This window comes from Streptopelia decaocto (genome assembly GCF_964273445.1).
Source record: "Streptopelia decaocto genome assembly, chromosome: 1".
Lineage (NCBI taxonomy): Eukaryota > Metazoa > Chordata > Aves > Columbiformes > Columbidae > Streptopelia > Streptopelia decaocto.
Window position 1 is genome coordinate 191,982,682 of NC_138663.1, and position 16,061 is coordinate 191,998,742.

Genomic DNA, 16,061 nt, shown 5'->3' on the forward strand with positions numbered 1-16,061 from the left:
CAGATGTAATTGCTGAGCTGGGCACTGCAGCACCAAATACAGGCTGTACAGAGCTCAGAAATGGTCTCCAGAGCATTTCACTTGTCTTATTAGTATTGTAGATCTAGCTGTGGTGCAGTACAACATGTATGATCTTGAAGTCTTAAGGCTGGAGATGTCTATGTAACATAGAATCATAGAATGGCTTGGGTTGGACGGGATTTTTAAAGGTCATCTAGCCCAATGTCCCTGCTGTGGGCAGCGACATATTTCCCTAGTTCAGGTTGCTCAAAGCCCCATCTAACCTGACTTTGAACACTTCAAATGACGGGGCATCCACAACTTCCCTGGGCAGCCTGTTCCAGTGCCTTATCACTCTCACTGTAAAAATTGTCTTCCTCATGTCCAGTCTAAATGTACCCACTTTCAGTTTAAAACTGTTGTCCCTCTGTTCAGTCACTTCAGGCATTGGTAAAAAGTCTCTCCCCATCTTTCTTATATGCCCACTTTAAGTATTGAAAGTCTGCAATAAAGTGTCTCCAGAGTCTTCTCTTCTCCAGGCTGAATAACCCCAACTTCCTCAGCCTTATTTTGTAGGAGAGGTGTTCGGATTATTTTTCTGGATCTGCTCCAACAGGTCCAAGTCGTTCTTGCACTGTGGACCCCAATGCTGGATGCAGTACTCCAGGTGAGTAGAGAGCAGGGAGGCAGAATCAACTCCCTTGACCTACTGGCTACACTTCTTTTTCTGTAGTCCAGGATACGGTTGGCTTTCTGGCCTGCAAGTGCACATTGCTGGTTCATGTCCAATTTTTCATCTACCAGTACCCTCAAGTCCTTCTCTAGAGGGCAGCTCTCTATCAATTTTATTGCTCTGATCTGGGCCTAGGACCTTGCACTTGGCCCTGTTGAACTTCGAGGTTCACATAAGCTCATTACTCAAGCCTGTCAAGGTCCATCTGGTTGGCATCTCTTCCCTCAAACAAATCAACTACACTACTTAGCTTGGTGTCATCTGCATCTTGTTGAGGGTACACTCAATTCCACTATGTAATTCATGAAGATATTAAATAATATTGGTCCCAGTAAGGACCTGTGTGAACAGCAGTTCCAGCTAAAGGGCCTTGGACAGATTATACAGAAATATGTTTTTTATGAGTGTAAGAAGTGATATCCCAGCCCAGTGAGAATGATATCTCAAGTCAGAAAACTGCCCTCATATGTATGATGTGTGAATGTCCTTGGGCCTGGTCTGTGAATGAGTGGGAACGTACCTGAAACAAACATAACATAAGTGTGGTGTGTTTCTAATAACAATTATTGAAAAAACATCTTATGCAACATCTTAGTCCAGGCCTGTATCTGTAAATCCTATAAATTGTCAATGGCTAATAAAGGCCTCAGCCTAGCTTAGCTCTCTGCTTTGCTTGGCTCGGCACTCCTTCCTAAACAAGATCTCTGTCTGTGCGTGCATCTCTGTCTGCGTCACGGTGCGCGTCGATTCTAGTCACCACAGGGACCCTTGAAGGATACCACTTTTTACTGATTTCCACTTGAACACTGAGCCATTGACTGCAACTCTTTGGACATAGCCATCCAGCCAATTCCTTATCCATCTAACAGTCCATCCATCAAACCCTTATCTCTTTAAATTAGTGTCAAGAATGTTGTGGAGGACTGTGTCAAAGGCCTTACAAAAGTCCAAGTAGATGACACCCATAGCTCTTCCTTTGTCCACTGATTATAGAAAGCCACCAGCTTAGTCAGGAATTACTTACCCTTGGTGAAGCCATGTTGGCTGTCTCCAATCACATCTCTGTCTTCCATATGTTTCCATGTATCTTCCAGGAGAATCTGTTCCAGGCACGGAGGTGAGTCTGGCAGGTTGGTAGTGCCCAGGATCCTCCTTTTTACCCTTTTTTTTTTTTAAAAGAGGTGTGATGTTTCCCTTTTTCCAGCCACTAGAGGCTACTATGTTTATGAACAAGTAATCCAATGAAACCTAATGTAATACCAAGAGATATAAATCCAGTCACTAGCTTAAATGAGTGTACTTTAAATCAGTCTATAGAATTCTTCAGTTACTTTCACAGTTCTTTAGATCTGGGCTAAAACTCCTAAATGCTGGAGCACAATTTTCCATAAAATAGTCAAAGGAAAATGAAAGGTACAATAAATCTATTAAAAAAAAAAAGCTGATAATTTTCAACAGACTTAAAACTTTGCTGGTGAGACAACTGAAGAGATTATAAAAACTAATAGGGTGCTACTGAGAGTGGACAATCTAAGCTATTCCAGGTAAGGGCTCATTTCCCCAGCAGGGTTTTGGGGTGGTATTTACTGCTCAAGTGCATCACCTGCTGTGTTCTGTGACTAGTGCAATAACAGATCCTGCTGGACTCTACTATAAACACTTCCAATCAATCAACACTGGCATCTTCCTGTAGCTTTGCTATTAAAAAGTAGAGGGAGTTTTTAAAGCAAAGGCCATTCATGTAATTAAAATAATACTAATAATTTGCAAATTAACAGTTTAAGGCAAGTTACTAAAAACCTTATTTTCTTTCAAAAGTTTGGGATAATAGGATGCTACTAATTGATTTTTTAATGCTTCCCAGGTTAATTTGCAGAAGCTGGCCTTGTTTACTGGTGTGTATTACCAATACATTGGCAATGCAAGCAAGGTAGGAAAACACATGTATTAAATGGTTCTTGTTGCTTTGCATCAGTGAGTTCATCTGCATGTAGGAAAAAATATTCTAAACATCAGCATCAGTGGTGTGTACTAGGGACCAGAAATAACTAAAAGTAATAAGTAACTTGTTCAAAATGTAATGTCAACACCCTCTCAAGTTCACAAACAGTGATGTGACAGACTGTTTCTGGCCCAAAATACTCATGGAAGATGGGGTTTAAAATATCTAGATAAAACTGAGAATACTATTTTGTTATTGTTGTTGTTTATTTGTTTTTGGCTCTTTTTTTTTTTTTTTTTTTTTTTTAAACTGTAAGAATTTGTGCTGAAAGGCCTGTAGCCCTCATTCTCTTGGTAGAAAAAAAGCATTTCTGTGTGAGAAGTGTGGTCAATCATGAAAAACACAGTGCTGCTGAAATGTATCTGCATAATTATATATGAAATCTGCATATATTGCATCTCCAAAATGTGAACCATGAAGGATGTCACAGTCAGCTTATGCTTTTGAATATGCTACAAGAACTAACAAATTATTGTGTGTGAATTATCTGCTTGGTTAAAAATTCCAATCTCAATCACGTTTCTTTTGCTTTACATTTTGCTTTAAGTACAGATGATGACATAGATAAGTTTTTCTTGCTCTTCTGGCCACTCTTAGCTGACAGTTCAAACCATCACTAAATGGTGTAGCGAAAGGTGGCAGCAGCAGCTGAGGATGTTTGAGGATGAATTATCTGAATGTTTCAACTAACTCCAAATTGACCCCATGCTGAAGTTTCTCATGCTGATAGGTTTGACATTTTTCTATAAAATTCTCTTTAGGCTCTGGCTCATAGTAGGAAGGAGATGGCATAATCAGTGAACGCCAATTAAAGGAGGGAACATCCCAAACTATTTTTTTTCTTATTAAGGGAAAAAGAAAAATTAAGCAAGGAACAGGAACTACATGAATATCTTATGGTAATCAGAAAATGACCCAGCCAAAAGTCAGCTAAGATACATAATAGTCACTGTCAGCTAGCAACAAATACGAAAATGCAGCAAGAGTGGTAGGCAATGGTGACATCCAAAAGGTTGTTGATTAAAAACCGTAATGCAAAAAGGGGAAAGCTAGACTATGCTGAAGTAAAAAAAATAAATTAATGTTTATTGCCTTAATGTTGTTGCATTGTCCTAGTACTGAACTTGAACCTGCAAGAATACAGGATGTGTCCACAACATGTCAACATGAGCTAGATTATGCAACCCTTCTGCTAGCAAAATTTCAAAATTAGGTTCTAATTTCAAAAAGCTTTTTTTATTTTTCTTTCCTTCCAGTTATACTTTTAAACTACCTTACCTTGTATATGCCTGGTTTGTATATCCTACCATTACCCTTTTTGTGTGATAAAGGACTGAGAAAATTCTGAAGGAATTATTCTGTTTGAATTGCGTTAAAAAGCATGTGCATCTCCGAGAGATGGGTGGAAAACTGAGATTACAAAATGAAGACACGTGCAAGTTTACCACTGAAGAATTAACAACTCCAGTAACAGCTAAGAGTGTGTCCATATTCAACCTTAATTCAAAGGCAAACTTTAAGCAAAAAATTGTTTTCTACTCTTAAGGCTGAAACTCGTGTGCAAGTACTGCGTACAAACCTGACCTTTCACAAAGCAAAAAAACAGCTTACTTCAGGTTTTGGGGAATGCACGCGGGCTAAAGAGCACTGGTTTACCAAATCCTCAGGTATGCCCAAAACCTCATGTGTAGTTGAAAGAGAATAACCATTTACATTTTCTTGTTTTGCTACCTGTTTAATGTGTGGCTTCTCCACGGATCACTGAAACAATTAGTAATGTTTCCATTAACTTCAATTAGCTTTGGGAGTGTATTGTGCATATCAATTAGCTCTGGTAGCATATAGTGTAAAACTGTAGGTTTTCCTTTCGGTTTACCAAATGGTGATATATATATCATCCCACTGGGGCTATATAACTAGACTTTTCCAATAATAAAATAATAGCAATACTTATAATTAAGACACTCACACCTAGTGATTTCTAGTGCTTAAAAGACAAGTCTAGATCAGCCATTCCAGAAAACAGCACAAACCAGTAACATAGAATTGACCTCTAGAAAATCTTAACAGACAAAACAGGATTTCTTCATTAAATATCTATTTCTTGCCATTATTTCAGTTCCATTTTGTAAATTAATCTGCTCAGCAAAACCCCTAGAATTTGAAGGTACAATTTACACAGGAGAAAACCCAGATTCTCCCCTTGCACTGTCCAAGGTGTCACTCAAAAGTTACTTATCTACTTTATAGATCTGGCAACACAAGATTTCCCCCCACTTTAATCTGCTTTTTAATCCTTATTTTCACACTATTCACTTCTTATTTAGCCTATGTTCCGTAGGTGAAACTTTTATGCTAACCCAACACCTAAAGCTGAATTGGTAGCTAATGCGTATCAGAAGGGTCTCTTTCACTATATGTATCGTAGAGTTGTTAATTAAATATTGATTCTCCTGACACTTTCCTGCATTTTATCCTACACAATTTCAGGGTTGTTATTTATTCATTTGTGTTGACAATCTTCTCCTTTTTTTTCATTGATCTTTGATAAATGCTATCACAGAAAGAGAAGCGTAAATGGGGTAAGGAAAGGATAAGGGGAACATTTACCATAGTGAGCAACTCAGCTAGAGAAGACTTTAAACAATTTGGGCCATCTTTCCCAATCTCTACCTGTACATCCTGTATCTATAAAACTCTGTATCTGCAAATGCAAGTTGGTAAATACATTCTTATGCTCCTTTAAGTAATTATATTAAGTACATATTGAGACACTCTCCACAGCTTAGCAGACTTGATAGTTGCCTTTGAAAATTTGTCCCCGTGTATTTATTTATCTTCAAAGGAAAACATAAAGATTTGAATGACAGTATCTAGAACATGTCCATCACCCAGTAAACATACTCAGCAATTTACTCAAAACAATAATTTCAGCTATTTTTATTTTGTCAACATATATGCATTGTGTGAGAAGATGTACATCCATGCAGTGAAGTTGCCTTACTGACAAAAGGCTTTCTGCTTTTAGCTACATGTTGCAGACCTTTCAGAGGTAGTGCATGGCTCCCAGGAATTTGTGGTTTACAGATTGAAAATCCTTCATAAAATTTATTTCTTCAGACTCAGTGAACAAATGTTTTGTTGTTTTTTGTTTTTTTTTTTTTCAATAATACAATGGCAAAGTAATAAAGTACTCTGAAATAATTGACTAGCTAATTCCCTCCCTCCCCTTTTTTTTAATAGGCTTTTTTTTCTAGAAGGAACTGCTCCTACCTTTTGATTAGGCTGCTTGAAATCACTCTGATTGGAAAAGCTAATTGAACATGACTCAGTGATGAGTCAGACCCAATAGGAGTCAATGATGAGACACACTTGCCAGAAAAGAAAAATCACATACTGGGAAGTATTAATAGTAGTGTCATCTGTGAGACATTGGAGGTAATTATTCTGCTCTGTTTGGTTTGGGTGAGGATGCAGGTGATGGTAGTCCGCCTGGTTTGGACATCTTACTTAATGGATGATAACAAATTGAAGAGAGCCTGGAAGAAACAGTCAAATGAAATAAGAGGCTTAAGAAGTATTATCTGTTAGGAAAAGTGACTATAAGATTATTATCTTAGTTTTGTAAGTCACTTTGATCATCACTTGTTCATGGATGAGATGAGAAGTAAACAGCTTACATCACAGCAGTGGCTGTGCCCACTTGCCTGAAGGGTGTTTATTTGTCCCAGGGAAGCATCCCTGGCTCCCCCTACATGGTGCAGGCCTTGAAGCAGATCCTGGCTCAGCTTCTGTCCCACTGCATGTTGCACCTACTCACTTCCACACCTCTGTAGCACACCCTTCAGCTCTCTCCTTGCTTATTATGGTTCCAGCCCTCAGTGTGGCTTCCTGCCATGGCCTGGCAGCAATGGATCCTCTTCAGGTGTCTGTATGAAAGGAAAAATCTGACATGTCAGTCCCTAGCTTTGTCACGCATCTGCTCTGTTGTTCCCTACCAGGCATACCTGCATCCTCAAGCAAAAATGTACAGGTGTGTTTGAAAGAATCTGGACAAGACTCATTCTCAAGAGTGTAATCAAAGAAAAACTCCAAACAGGATAAACTCCTACGTATTCATGAGAATCTCACAGACTGGGGGAGACAGCCATGTCCTAGGACCACCTCTGTGCCTCCCTGGACAAGAAGACATGCAAAGTCAAGTCATGCAAAGCAGTGAGGCAGACGATGATTTACTACGTGCATGGTAGGTGTCCCAGACTTGTATTTCTTTGCTGTGCCTTGCTTGGAATAAGTGGACTGAAATGTTTGGGTGCTCTAGTGAAAATGGAAAACACCTTCAAAAAGATTGTCAAAGACCTGTACACCACACCACCAGGACACACCATGCTCTTACTCATCGAGATGCAGCAGTGATCAATCACAATGCATTTGCAATGCATCTCTGCTCATTACAGGCTTCCTCCAACACATCCTCCTTGGACTACTTTTGAGGATGATGAAAAGTAACCTTGCCTATGCTGAGCCATGGAAATACTGCTTCAGTGTGTATTGGGTTTATGTGGCAAGGCTTTGGTAGCAGAGGAGTTACAGGGGTGGTTTCTATGAGAAGCTGCTAGAAGCTTTCCCTCATATCCGATAGAGTCAATCCCAGACAGGTGCAAGATGGACCCATTGCTGGCCAAGGCTGAGCCCATCAGTGATGGTGGTAATGTCTCTGGGATAACTTATTTAAGAGCAGGAACCTGCTGTGCAACAGCAGCCGAAGGAGGCGGAGGAATGTGAGAGGAACAGCTTTGCAGACCTCAAGGTCAGGAGGAGGAGATGCTGCAGGTGTCAGAGCAGATATTCCCCTGCAGCCTGTGGTGCAGACCATGGAGAGGTCGGCTGTCTCCCTGCAGTCCACAGTGGAGCAGAGATGCACCTGCAACCTGTGCGGGTCCTCATGCTCGAGCAGGTGGATGTCCAAAGGAGGCTGTGACCCTGTGGAGAGCCTGCGCTGGAGCAGGCTCCTGGCAGGACCTGTGATTCTGTGAGGGAAGCCCTCACTGGAGCAGGTTTGCTGGCAGGACTTGTGACCCTGTGGGGGACCCACGCTGAAGCAGTTTGTCCCTGAAGGACTGCATTGCATGGAAGGGACAAGTGGAAAGGACTCACGCTGGAGCAGTTCGTGAAGAACTACTGCCTATGGGAAGGTCCCGCATTGGCAAAGTTGAGGGAGAGCTGTCTCCCATGGCAGGGAAGCCACGCTGGAGCAGGGTGTGAAGACGAAGGAGCAGCAGAGACAACACATGATGACCTGACCACAAACCCCATTCCCCATCCTCCTGCACCACTCAGGGGGAGGAGGTAAAGAAATCAGGAGTGAGGTTGAGCCCAGGAAGAAGAGAGGGGTGGGGGGAATGTATTTTAAGAGTTGGTTTTATTTCTCATTATCTTATTCTGATTTGATGGATAATAAATGAAATTAATTTCCCTGAGTTGAGTCTGTTTGGCCTATGACAGTAATGGCTGAGTAATCTGCCTGTCCTTATCTCAACCAATGTGACTTTCATCATATTTTTCTCCCCCTGTCCAGCTTAGGAGGGGAGTGATAGAACAGCTTGGTGAGCACCTGGCATCCAGCCAAGGTCAACCCACCACAAGTGAAACCCCAAGAAGCCCTGGTATATGACTAGATCCACCTTCCTTAGTGATACACTATGCATGCAGCAACTCTGCTGAGCCTGAAGTCACCCAGTAATGAATACAAAAGCATTACTGGATTATGCAGGGCAAGACTGTAGACAGGTGGAAGGGCACAGATGCCTTAGCAAACCCATAGGTGATAGATACAGGGACAGGGATGGAGGAAGAGGCAGTGTCATGACAGAGGAAGGGGTACTAAGGATGAAAAAAAATGTACCTCTTTATGAGATGGGTGGAAATGGAGCTTGTAAACTGAAGACAGGAAGACATTTACCACTGTAAAAGACACAGCTGGAAAAAACACATTTCTGATATCTATAACTCTTGTTTCCAAGAATGCTTAAGGTGGAGGAGCTACAGGAAAAAAGCTCCCATCTGGACCAAGCCCCACAAAACATCTGTCAAATGAGCCTGTGATGATTTTCCATCTCTTAAAGGAGTGCAGTTGCCATGTTGGCAGGCATGTCAACACCACCTGCCCTATGAGCCCCAGCAAGATGGATTTGGTCTTCACTATCTTTTGGGGAGTTTCTAGAATAGTTTCTACCATGGTTCTCTTCTGCCCCTCCACTGCACCCCCAAGACAGCTGAACTGTGCTGGTCCAGCCCGAGACGCTCACCCCAAGCTCTGTCTCCCACTGGAAGGGTTGCTGACAGGAGGACAGTTATCTGCCTACAGATAAAGACCTGTTGTTTGGGAGATGTTGGGGGGCCTGAGACCTCTGGACAGAGCACACCTGCACATCCCAGCATTGTGCCAGGCCTGCCCTGTTCTGGAGCAGCAGCTCCAGGTCAGGTGAGACTCCCCACACTACCCAAAGTGACACCGTGGAGCCTGTTTTCAAGCAACCGAATCCTGCTCTGTCCAGCCTGGTGTGAGCTCATGCCCTGTAGACAAGAGTGAATGGAGTTCTCAGCATTACAGTTGAAACTAAAATACATACTCTCTGCAATGTGAGATGCCCTAGAGTATCCCAGCCGACCGACGGAAAAGGGTGTGCCCAGTGTCCTAGGTGTCCCTGTCGGTCATGCTCACAGGCTATTTGTCTGTAACCAGCTGCAGTGGCTCTCGGGAGACACAGTAAGCACCTGAATTGTTCCCCAAGTGTTTAGACATCAAATTTATTTTCTTGTCCCTTCCTGCTGACTTCCACCTCCCTCTCCCAAGTCCCTGCCACTGCAGAGGAGACTGAGGGCTGGTGGGAAGGGGTGGGACGGGACAGTGAGGGGCTGCGAGGTTCACCACAGCCCTAGGAAGGAGGCTGGCCCTGCACAGAGGGGAGCGCTCGCAGGCTCTGTGTGTTGGCCATGTACCCCAGGAGCTGAATCTATGGGGATTGTGGGTGCCCCTGCGTTAGAGCGTGTTTCAGGAGCCCGTGTTTCACCGGGCCCTGGCCACAGCCCCGGTGAAGTGGTGGCCATGTGCTAGTGGGTGGCAGTGGGGGTGTGGCAATGGCGTCACAGTGGTGTCACAGTGGTTGTGACACGGTCCCCAGGCAGGTATAAAAAGGGGTGTGGGCACAGACAGGCCCTGTTTTGGGAGACAGAACCTCCCAGCGCTCAGGTGAGGTGAGTTGAGGCCAGGCCAGGCCAGGCCAGGCCAGGAGGAGCCGCTGCCTTTGGGGGTCTGAGCCCCGGGTGTGAGTGAGGCGGATGTGGAACTGCCAGTGTTTGCCTGAGGCTGGGACAGCCCTGGGCAGGGGACAAGGGGCTTATGAGGGCGCTGTGGGAGAAGCGGGTCTGCAGCTCTTGGGCTCCTGTGCTGGAAGCGCGTCTCATGCCGTTTCCCCCACAGAGTCAGCAGAGGAGAGTCTGAAGAAGCCCCGGCGCTGCTGGGGCGGTTTCAGGAGCACTCGCTGCCACTGTCACGGTGTCTGTCATGAAGCGCAAGGCCCCTGATACAAGGGAGAACGGTGAGAGCAAAGTGACCCCACACATCCCTGTGTCCCCTGGCCAAGCACAGGAGGTGTCGGCGTGGACTGTGGTCTGTGTGTAGCTGCAAGCCTTGTGCAGCCGGGCTGGAGACCCAACCGCGCCGCAGTGCGGGGGCCATGCTCAGCAAAGGGGTCTGGGGCGAGACGAGGCTGCGTGGGGCGGGGAGGTGCTGCCGGGGCTGGCTGGGAGTGAGGGGTGCGGCGGGATGAGAAGCACAGATGGGGACAGAGCTGTACCCACCGCAGCCAAGGACAGGACCTGCTTTGGGGCTGTTAGGGACAAGTGGGATAGGAATGGGCACGGCAGGGGATTTTGGCAAGGGCAGGACCCGCTGTGTGGAACACAGGGACTGGTAGCAAGAGCAGCACCCCAAAGCATGGAGGGAGGCACTCTGTCCACTGATACAGCCTAGAACCATCCTGGCCCATGTCATGCTTCTTGCCCATCACTCATGCGCCTGTTGTGACAAAAATAGGCGCTTGCGATGGCTGCAATGGCCTTTTCTCCACAAAGCCACCAAACGCTTTTCCGGCAGCTCCAGCCCTGCCTTTAACACAGCAAGTCACGAACAGAGTGGGCCCGTGAAGGGAAATCCCTCTACAAGAACACTTTTGCTCATCCTAGAGAGGTGCTCAGTGCTTGTGGCCTCTCCTGTCCCCTCTGCAGCATGCGTGTTATGCGGCCAGGCAGATGATGATGAAGATATTTATGGGGAGAAGAGGCAGGCTAATGGTGTCTGCACCCATGAGAACTGCCTGGTGAGTTCCCCTGGAGCTGCCCCCAGCCGAGGGGTGTGGGACTGTGCTCACAGCCCATGGCTTCCCCAGCTCCTCTCTGAGCAGCATTGAGCAGCAGTGGTCCCTGCGTCACCCACCTAATGAGCTCCTGGACTGTTCTGTTTTTCAGTATCTGGCCAGCGGGCTCTCCTCGAGGCGGGCAAGGAACTACGAAGTCCACAGCATCCGCCCCGAGGATGTCCGACGGGCGGTGAAGCAGGCCACTAGGAAGGTGAGGACCTCATAGGGGAGCGTGTGCAGGGAGGTTTCACCAGGACGGGCTGAGCCTGCTCCCGGTGTTTCAGCCAGCCGCAGGAAACACAAGTCCCAGGAGTTCCAGAGGGGCTCCGGGATAAGCAGGAACTGCACTCCACAAGCTGCATCTGCAGCACGTGGCTCAGCAGTGCCCAGATCCCTGCACCTTTGCCAAAGGTTTGAAGCAGGCCGGGGGGGGCCCAGAGCACATCCCTGATGTGAGAGCTGCTGTGCTTTTTGCAGATCTGCTACGTCTGTGGCGAGAGGGGGGCCACCATTACCTGCCAGGGGAAGAAGTGCAAGCGCAGCTTCCATTTCCCCTGCGGCCGTGAAAATGGATGTGTCTCCCAGTTCTTTGGGCAGTACAGGTAAGGGCTGACGGCCATCATGCTGGGCCTCTTCTGCCTCCTTCCCCCTCCTGCCAGCAGTGACCAAGCAGGTAGGTGAGTGGTGTGCCCCACAGCGACTCCTCCAAGGGTCCTCCTGGAGCCAGGGACAGCCTTCGGCCTCCACACTCCTTTGGGTAGCCTTGTCCAGAACCAAGGAAAGGACTCATCACTCCCTAACCTTGCCCGGCTCTTCTGTCTCCCACCCAGGTCCTTCTGCCAAGAGCACAGGCCAGCGCAAACAGTGCGGGCATGCCAGGATGGCCAAACGTCCTGCGTCATTTGCCTGGAGCACGTGGAGGAGCAGCTGTCCTACCAGACTATGGTGTGCCCCAACTGCAGGCAGGCCTGGTTCCATCGGGGCTGCATCCAGGTACGAGGCCCTTCCTGTGCCCCTTGGGCAAGGCAGTTGCCTGGCAGCCGTGCCCCCCTCACGCTGCTTGTCTCTCTCTTGCAGCAACAGGCTTTCCACGCTGGGCTGCTTTGCTTCCGGTGCCCCCAGTGTAATGACAGGGAGAAATTCCTGCCAGAAATGTCTTCCCTGGGGATCCAAGTCCCCAGCAGGTTGGTTCTCTTCTGCCCTTCCAGTGCGCCCCCAAGACAGATGAACTGTGCTGGGCTAGCCCACAGGCTCTCTGCCCGAGCTCTGTCTCCCACCGGAGTGGCTGCTGACAGGAGGACAGGAGACCCCAGGCAGGGACGCAGAAGACCCCCAAACTTGCCTGGTTGTTCTTCTCACACCTCCACTCAGCTTCTTGCCTCCATGCTCCTTTGGGGCAAAGGCAGCCCCTGCTTCCCTCCTGGTGTTCTCCCCAGCCCTGCCAGGCCATTGACAACAGAGGTCAACATGGTCTGGGGCTCAGAGAGGCAACCAAACTAGCTGCATGGGGCTCCCCATGCTGCTCAAGTGTCTGTCTGTCCTAGACGCCTGGCTCTCCCTTATGCTTACAGCAGGGGAGGCTCATGACCTTCCTTTTCCTTCACATGCAGACAACCCGCCTGGGAGGCTGGTGCTGGCTTTACAGATATGTACCAGAGGCACAGCTGCTGCGACGCCAGCCTGTGCCTCTGTGCTCAAGGCAGGGAGCAGGCAGAAGAAGAGGGGTAAGTCACCAAAACAGCAATTTCCCTGCTGGAATTCTTGGCAGCAGATGCCTTCGCCTCATCCTCTCCAGATCCCTCTGTTAGGCTATGCCAGAAAAGCTCACCTGCACACATCCAGAATGTGTACATAGTGTCTGCTCCTCACGCCTGTCTGGCCATGCCCTGACCGGCACTCCTGACCAGTGCAGTCACTCCTGTTGCCGGGCTCAGTCATACACTTGAAGCCCACTTGCGCACATAGAGAGGAACAGAGAGAGCCAGTGGTGGCATCTGGAGGGACTGCAAAGAATCCCTAGCCCCAGCTACGCATGGGAGGCCCATCCCAGGAGCCATGAGCGCATCAGGGGCCCAGGTCCGTAAGCCCAGCTCTGCGGAGAGGCCCAAGGCAGGCAGAAACCCAAAGAAACCTCTCAGAAGAAGGAACAACCTGTCTAACCCCTCCCAGGGCTGTCCCAGCAGAGCCATCATACGCATTGTTCAGGCATGAAACCCACTGAGATGAGCCAACACTCTGTTTGTGGGACATCTCTTTGTGTATGTTCCATGATTTGTGTGTCCAAGCACACGTACGTGTCTATATGGGGTGTACAGGCGTGTGTGCCAGCCCTAGCGGCTGTGACCACCAGCCTGGTTTCTTCCCCAGGCCGTGGTACTTGCTGCTGTGCTCCTCCTGTGCTGCCAAAGGCACCCACCGATGCTGCTCCGTCTTGAATAAGAGCGCAGCCACGTGGGAGTGTGAGGACTGTGCTGGCGTGAGTGCCGGTAAGAGCTGAACCTGGTCCCCCATTTGGAATTCCCTTGGTGCACCGCCTGGGGTTGGCGGAGGCTGTCTACCTCTGGGATGGGTAGGGGAACCACTCTGGGGTGTGGGGCCATGCTCCTGACCTCCTGCCACACCTTACCTTACAGCCTCCAGCAGGCAGCCCGAGACAGCTGGACCCAGCACTGCTGGCCAGGCAGCATCATCCCGCAGCTCCCCGGCTCCCGAGACAAGCAGCCGGCCAGTGCAGACAGGGCCGGAGCGAAGGGCGGGGCGCTCGCGGATGAAGAGCCGGGCCAAAAAGCCTTACAGCCGGCCCTGAGGAGCCGGCACTGAGGAGCCAGCGCTTCCACCGCTTGCTGGGCTCCTGCTGGGCAGCTCTGCAGGACGGGCCTCGGGGCAGCTCCTGGGGATGGCAGAGGCACCCAGGCCCTGCCGGAGGGAGTCCCATTGGTCCTGCTGTGTGCACCTACCATGTGCACAGGCCACCCACCCTGTGAGCCCCAGCGAGGGGAATTTGCTCTTAGCTAAGTTTTGGGGATTTTCTAGAAGATTTGAATGCTGCAATGAGCAATTCAGCATTTAGTCATATAAATATAACTTGTGAAATAAAACGCTGTGTTTGTCTAAACAATGAGTGTTTTCTAGTGGTGTATTACAGAAAAAAAACCCTAGCCTTCCTAGGACTGGATTCTTCCCGTCCTTACACATTTGTGAAACAATTTGGGTGAGGTGTAACCAGGAGGATACAATGCAATCCTTCCTGTTTTTTTCTATAAGTTAGTACATATCTAATTGTAGAGGTCTAGTATCTGTAGCAAAGCACTTAAAAAAGACACCCACTTCATTATAACCTCCTTTTGGGTAGTTGTAGATAGCGATGAGGTCTCCCCTCAGCCTCTTTTCCTTCAAACTAGACAACCCCAGTTCCCTCAGTTGCTCTTTATAAGATTTGTGTTCTAGACCCTTAATCAGCTTCATTGCTCTTGTTTGGAGATGCTGCAGCACCTCAATGTCTTTCTTGTAGTGAGGGCCCAAAACTGAACCTAGGGTTCGAGGTGCAGCCTCACCAGTGCTGAGTACAGGGAGACGATCACTGCCCTGGTCCTGCTGGCCACAATATTCCTGATACAAGCGAGGATGGTGTTGGCCTTATTGGCCACCTGAGCATATTGCTGGCTTATATCCAGCTGGCTGTCAACCAACATCATAGAATACAATTATAGAATCATTTTGGTTGGAAGAGGCCCTCAGGATCATCAAGTCTAGCCATAACCTAACTCTAGTAAACCATGTTCCTAAGAGCCTCGTCTAAACACCACTCTTTCCCGAGTGTGTAGCGGTGCCTGGGATTGTTGTGACCCAAGTGCAGGACCCGGCACTTGGCCTTGTTGAACCTCATACAACTGGCCTCAGCCCAATGATCCAGCCGGTCCAGGTCCCTCTGTATGGCCTTCCAGCCCTCCAGGAGATCAACGCTCCACCTAACCTGATGTAATCTGCAAACTTACTGCAGGTGCAGTCCATCTCCTCAAACAGATCACTGATAAAGAGATTAAACAGAACTGGACCCAATACTGATCCCTGGGGAACACCAATCAGACCAGCTGCCAACTGGATTTCGCTCTTTTCACCACAACTCTTTGGGCCCGGCCATCCAGCCAGTTCTTTACCCAGCAAAGAGTTTGCCTGCTCAAGCCATGACCTTCGAGTTTCTCCAGGAGAATGCTGGTGGGATATGGCATTGAAATCTGCTTCAGAAGTCCTGGCTTCTGAAGAACCTGTTCTTAATTTTAGTTCAATGACCTAGTCACACTTGGATTAACTGGTGTAGAACCATTAAGTACTTTACCCCACTTTTGGGATTTGGTTAACTGTTGCATGTTTGTGAAGTCTGCCTGTCCATTTTTCTCAACCAACACTGCCTCTGCTCAGTGTCCTTTCTTTGCCAGCTGCGGGCCCTGGCAGGGATGCAAACAGATCAGGTCACTCTTCAGTCTTCTCCCTCCCTATTCACTCACTTGAAGCAGTTTAAAGACTAGGGATAAGGAAATGTATAGTGCTAGGCTGGATTCATCTTGTGTGCAGCTGGAAGCTTCTCTAGATCCATGGGCAAAGGGAAGTCCCTGCAAGAGTCCCTCATCTGTGTAATACTTATCTCAAAATATTGTTTCTGGCTCACAGTCCTATGGGCCAGTTCCTTTGGTTCATGTTGATCTACCAGTCAGCCACAAGGCTGAATGAACTGATGTGGGCCATGGCTTTGTCAAGCATGTTGCCTCCCTGTGACAAAATAGCAGCTGAACCAAAGCACTGTGACTTCATGCTCTGCAGCCCCTTCAGCACTAAAAGGAAAGGGCACCTGACCCTCAGAGCACATTGGGGGAGGGAGTGCCAACAAATGACCATCAGCAAATCATGG

The 16,061-nt window shown here is 47.8% G+C and overlaps 1 protein-coding gene across 1 annotated transcript; it reads left to right on the top strand.

Annotated features, from left to right (window-relative positions):
- Positions 1–10,302: 10,302 nt before the first annotated feature.
- LOC309435274 (PHD finger protein 7-like) lies at positions 10,303–13,961 on the top strand (the record flags this gene model as incomplete). Its single annotated transcript, XM_082043336.1, has 9 exons — positions 10,303–10,336; positions 11,025–11,116; positions 11,265–11,366; positions 11,633–11,757; positions 11,986–12,148; positions 12,233–12,339; positions 12,766–12,879; positions 13,523–13,641; positions 13,789–13,961. The coding sequence occupies 9 exons, from the start codon at positions 10,303–10,305 to the stop codon at positions 13,959–13,961; spliced, it is 1,029 nt and encodes a 342-aa protein (XP_081899462.1).
- Positions 13,962–16,061: the final 2,100 nt, after the last annotated feature.